Source organism: Grampus griseus (assembly GCF_964374135.1).
Source record: "Grampus griseus genome assembly, chromosome: 16".
Lineage (NCBI taxonomy): Eukaryota > Metazoa > Chordata > Mammalia > Artiodactyla > Delphinidae > Grampus > Grampus griseus.
Window position 1 is genome coordinate 72,732,968 of NC_139010.1, and position 6,000 is coordinate 72,738,967.

The 6,000-nt window shown below is 46.7% G+C and overlaps 1 protein-coding gene across 1 annotated transcript in view; it reads right to left on the reverse strand.

Moving 5' to 3' along the window:
- HSPA12A (heat shock protein family A (Hsp70) member 12A) overlaps nucleotides 1–3,489 on the reverse strand; it is a gene marked incomplete at both ends in the record, with an annotated part of 142,024 nt that extends 138,535 nt beyond the window's left edge. Inside the window, one exon of the mRNA XM_082674068.1 lies at nucleotides 3,402–3,489. Within this exon, the coding sequence (XP_082530194.1) occupies nucleotides 3,402–3,489 (88 nt within the window). The remainder of the gene's footprint in view (nucleotides 1–3,401) is intronic.
- Between the last annotated feature and the right edge of the window lie 2,511 nt (nucleotides 3,490–6,000).

A 6,000-nucleotide genomic window follows, 5' to 3' on the forward strand; every position in this document is an offset into this window, starting at 1 on the left:
ACGGTGGAATATAATTTCAAACTCGCCAATTAAGAGTAGTTCGGTCTCTATCATGCATCGGTTATAAACCGGCACAACAATGCTACATAACAAACGATCTCAAAACCTCAGCGGCACACAACACTGAGCATTTATTTCTCACACATCTGTATCGGAAGAATGTGAGATTCTGAAGGGGGACACAGAAGAGAAAAAGGTCAATCTAACATGGGGGGCATCAGGAGAAGCTTGGTGGAGGAGGTGGCACAATGAGTAGGTATTTGTCAGGAAAACAATAGGGAGAAAAGGCATTCTAAGGATAAAGAAGAATTTGTTCAAAGGCCCTGAGGCATGAAATGAAACATCCTGAAATGTCTAGAGAACTGCCAGCAGGTCAGCACAACCAGAGTAAGGGTTTAAGGTCAAAGAGAAGGGCCACTTAAACAATGGGAAAACAAAATCAGACCTGCCTTTCAGAAAAGTTTAGGTAATGTCTAGCTGAACACAATTTCTCCTTTCCAGGGTCACCATTGTGATGATCAGTTATCACATATACAACTGGGGTATATTAATGCCAGCGGACTTGTAATTCACACATTCTTTCCTCTGTTCATAAGTGCTCAGAAGTTTTTTGTTTATTTGTTTCAGTTTTAGTAACTAATTGGCTTATTTTTCCAGGCTGGTTTAGCTGCTGCAGAAGGTTTTCTTTACCACTAACATCTTACAGAATGACTTTTAAATGCTCATCTTCCCAACCACAAGGAGAGCCTTAAGTGGCCACTTCTTAGCATTAGTAAGAGCCAGACAGCAATCACTCGCCCTCAAAGCACACATCCAGCAGCGGCAGCTTTGCGGATCAGGACTTGAGACAGAGGCACATGTAGGAGGCAGAGCCCAGACAGGGGTTAGTACTGGGACTAGAGGCGGAGCCATATCCCAGGAGAAAAGCAGTACAAGTAAACAAAGGAGGTCGCTGAAGGAGAGGGAAAAGAGCATGTGCTGTGGCATGAGATGGACGGGCGAAAACGCAAAGTGGGTCTTTTAAGGGAATTTAGTGACAAAGGAGGTCCCTGGAGGGAAAGCGTGAGACAGGCAACTAAACTGTTAGAAAATGTCTAGATTCATTTGCTCACTCATCATTCATGAGGTCAGCCTATTAGTCGATTCTATTAATTCTCTTTGTTCAAATATGTCCCGGGTATTGAGAAAATAACTTGACACCACAGAACAGCGCATGGCCTCCAACCATGAAGAACCTGGGACAGTGCGGAGAGAACTCACTGCCATCCGGCTCCTGATACACACCAGGTGTCGCCCTAGGTGTGCTTATGTACTCTGTCTCATTTAACTTCACAACACTCCTTTGGTAAAACCAACAGACAGTCTCTGTTTCTGTCCCCAGTTTTCATTGTCCCACGTTAGAGAAAACAGAGGCAGCGGGTGGAAGAGGCATCACTGCGTGAAGAAAGGAAGCTGAAAACTTAGCTTCAGATACCCATCACCTGAGTCTCCCTCCTCCTTCTCAGAACTGTAAGCTTGGGGTTTGGTCTTAAATTTTCATAAAACAAACATGGCTTTTTTAGTTCACTTTTTTTCCCTTTAACACAGCACTGCCCCCCAAAGCCCATGTATTAATCCAGTCATTCTTTGTCCACCGCCCCATAACAGGCTCAGTCAGTGTGTGTGTGTGTGTCTGTGTGTGTCTGTGTTTGTGAGAGTGTGTGTGTGTGCATGCGTGCGTGCACGCTCCAGTGCTGGTAGGTTCAGTTCAGGCACAAATCAATCGGCAGTGCTGCCATCCCCGCAGGATCTGCCAGGGTGTCAAGTCCAAATTCTAGGCACAGATGTCCTATCACTGCCACAGGACTGCCTCTTTGTGTCATAGTTGCTGTAGCCTGGGGCGCCTGGGTCATCTGAGCACCTGCGGTATTTTGCTTGTTTTAAGTTGTTAAAAAAAAAAAAGGGAGACACAGCACAAAAAATAAGATAATCATATCACCCCATCATGCTGCACTCGAACTTAGCATGATTTCATGGTCAACTGAGAAATTCAAAGAGTGCTATAGAAACAATGAGAGTAAGCATGAGAAACAGAAGGATCTCTATCAATCACTCTTTGTTTCTCAGATGACTTTTCTCCTGAAAAATCAAACAATAAATTATTTATTGAGCACCTACTATGTGTCAGGTACTCTATATCGAATGGAACATGTTAGGATTTCTTTTCCCTATTGCCTTTTCTTCGATCAAAGATTTAAGGCGTTGATCAGGATGCTTCAGCTGTTTTCTCCTCAAGCAATTTTATTATTATGAATGTCTTCAGGAGTTTAATGCTTTGTGGCTATGCACCTTTTTTGCTTTGTTTTGTTTTCTCCCTACTATTGTTTTTCACTTAAAACTTTTCTTTCCCTACCCTCTGATTTTTAGGGAGAAAAAAAAAATCTAGCATCTGGGGTCTGAGACCACTTGAAAAGTCTGGGCCAGGGATTCCTAATGACCTCCCAGAGATAACCCAAATTGCTGATTTAGCAAAGCCCATTCTTGACCTTGACATAAGACAAGACAGGCAAAGGGGAAGGACTTGGGAGGGAGCCCTGAAAGAAAAAGGATCATAGAATCCCTCAGATCTCGCCAGGCCCCCTCCCCCATTCAGCAAACACCTGGCTGAGTTGGAAAACATGACCGGCCCAACCTTCCTATTGGCACCAATTGAAGCTGTCAGCTCTCGGCTTGTCACCAGTTGCACTGGGAGGCCCTGGGCAGCCACAAGAGCCCTAATTAGGCAGAAATGACACTTCTACAACTGACCTGCCAGGACCTTTGGCAAACCATTTAACATCATTAGTTAACATTTTTTAGAAGTGTGAATGTAAATGAACAGCCAGTGGCTTTCAATGGAGTTTGTCGGTGGCATCTCCCCCCTCCCTGCTCACTCTTTCTCTTGTTACATGAATAGTCCGCTTGTTTTCTCCAGAATTGGAGGGAGGCGCTGGGGAAGAAGGAAGAAGAGGACCAGTCCTCTGAGAGGAGAGACATGTTAAAGCATAAACAAGCTCGGCGGAGGGGCGAGACCGTCTCCTCCAGATGCAGGCCCCCAGGGCCAGCGTGCGCCCAGCAGGTTAGACGGGTGCCAGGTCCCGCTCTATGAGCCGTCCTTGTGAGCGTGGACGGCGACCTTCCTGGGCTTTGGGTAGGTGGGAAATGACTTCATGACTTAAGTGCCTCTGCAATCCTCTTTCTCTCGCACCTCTTCCCACTTGTTGGAATTCTGAGCAAGCAATTCTGAACAAGCGTCGGTTTAGCAAATACCTTACGCGCGCACAAATCTAAGCGTACCTAGTCCCTCTCTGAAAGGATGTCGTTCTAGGGGTGACCGCTTCCGACGCCGGTTCGATACTTACACAAATTAGTTCATTTCCTACCTGAAGCGGTTATTTCCCACCTTGAATCACACTTCACTTTGCTCTTTGCTGTACACCCACAGAATCCGTACACGCCAACACTGTCCATCTGTAGGAGGGGGAAAGAGTTACACTGTGAAAATGGCACTCTCTGTGCTTCCGTGCCGCTCGCAAGCCCTGTGCTCAGGGCGGTAGGCAGTCTGAAAGGCAGCACCAGGCAGAAGGGAAGCGAAGGTTTAGGGGGACGGCGGAGGCGCTGGTCCCTGCGGGCCTTTGACTTACCACCTAGTCCTTGTGGGGCCCTGGGCAAGGTGCTTTGCCCTGAGTCTCAGATGTTTTCATCTGTAAGACAGAGATAACGCCTTACTGCTTCAAGCGAGAGAAAAAAAAATAGATGGACATATCATGAGAACTGGGAAGTGGTGTGTAAAGGTAAGGCGCCGCCAAAACCGAGGGGGCTATGCCAGGCTCTCGTCTATCATCTATCTTGGAGATTTGACGTTGCGAATCTGTCCTCTTGACTCCCAAGGCATGCTCCACAAAGCCACAGCACCACCAGCACATCCTGGGTCCCTCCCTGCCCCCCACCTCCACTCCGGCGGCTGCAAGTACTACACAGAAAAGTGCATGGGTGCAAAACAAATTCAGTTATAATAGCCATTTAGGCTCTCTGCTGGATCCATAAACAGTACGAGAGGGGAAGCACGTCTTGTCCCTGTCTGAATTTCCAGGAGCCCTGAGGACAGTGGTGGGTACGCAGAAGATGCACAATAACTGTTTACTGAGTTGAAATGCAGTGCCGTTTCCAGACCTGTGCTTACGGCAGCCGGAATGCGTGTGCTTTAGGAAAGCAGCACAAGATCCTAAGTGTGCAGAGCTTTACTTGTCCCTGAATTAAAGACGAGTAAAATCAAGCGGGCAGCGTCTGGTGGAGAATGCCTGTAAGTAGTCATGGGAGAGAAGCAAAAGTACACAATCTTAGTTTGGGGCAGAAAGAGAGAGAAAATACGGGGAAATGTCCTTAATAACAGTAAATGGGAAAGGGAGAGAGCAGCTCATCGTGATGGAGCATTTAACGCTTTTAAGCTAAATACCTCAGCATATTAAGCAAATAGAGAAAAGCCAGCTAAAAGATGTCAGCAAATTGAACCGACCGGCGCTCAGAAAGCCGGTAGGAGGTGTCTGGTGGTGACCCCTTTTCCCATCACGTGCCTGCTCCGCGCCCGGTAGTTTAGTGTTGCTTCTCCTCTCCAGCTGCGGAGTTTATTGAAAAGCTCTTGCTCCCTGCCTGGTTTTGGCACATTTTCTGCAGGTGCCTCCTACTGCGGCCACAATGGGCTGCTAGGGAGGTTTAGACCTGTCAACAGCGACAGACGAGGGGGCGGCGGCGGTGGAGGGAGCACAGCCATTGTCTTAAAGGGCCAGCGACATTCTGCGCCGCCGCGGAGCCCGCAGCACCGGCACCTGCTAATGAGATGAATCCTTTCTCCCGCTCTCTCTTTCTCTCTCTAATGATTTAACTTGATCGCTTTGGTTCCTTTCTGGAAGGGAAATTGCTCCATTGATCATATAAAGTAATTGCCTGTAAAACATTGCTCTGCAACAACTACTACTTCCCTGGCTGAAAATGTCACGGCAATTGAAAAGCTCTTAGCCCAGTTCAAGAATGAGGTTGCTCAAGAGAACCGTCTTTGCGTACGTCCGCAAGCACTTGCGTGTTCCGAAAGTTACAAGTTTTTGGTGTGACGGGTGAATTTTTACGACAGAGAATTTCCCTTCCTGTAGCGTAGGAAGTCTTGCATAAGACTGTGGGAAACTACCCAAGTTAAACTAAAAACAGCCTCAACCCGAAAATCAGATATATTCGTTCAGGCAAGGAGATTATTTTCTCTATCACCCATGGCTTTCTTTTCCCAGAAGCCATGACTTCCGGAGGGACGCCCATGAGGGTCACGTTGATTGAGGAGAGCGTCACCCCCTAGTTCCCATCACATAAGAAGACAGTATCTCTGTCTAGCAGGTAGCAGGGGCCTTGGATTTGGAAAGAGGAATCAATGTTCTAATTGTTTAAGATTTGCTGATTTTTTCAGACCTGTCACTTGGCGGCAGCAGTGACACACTGTGGGAATGGGGACGGGGGCCATACACTTAAGGAGTTTTCATAAATGTTAGTCATCACCATGCCAACGTGAGGGAGTAACTCACCTGGGGAAAAATTACTTTGTCTTAAGCATGAACCTGCCAGCCAAATAAACAGCTGTTAGTGATGGTTTTCCTTTTCTTCTGACAGGTGAAAGCCTAAGTTTGTATCTGAATAAGAGAGAGAGGGAGTTTTTTTTGTTTTTTTCAATTTAATTGATGGGAAAGCACCACTTGCTAAATGAGATGCTGCCTGCCGCATTACTAACTCGGGAAGGAAGCCTCAGGTGAATCACCTTCCAACAGGATGAGCCATGAGTATATTTTGTAGCCAATGAAGTAAGGGCAGAGACATGCTTGTTATTGTACTTTTTCCCAAAAGGCAAAAACATCTGCCTGCTTTCTTGACAAACAAGAGTATAGCGAACTCAGATATTAAAAGGCCATTTAAAACTATACCTCTGCAGCAGGCCACAGAACT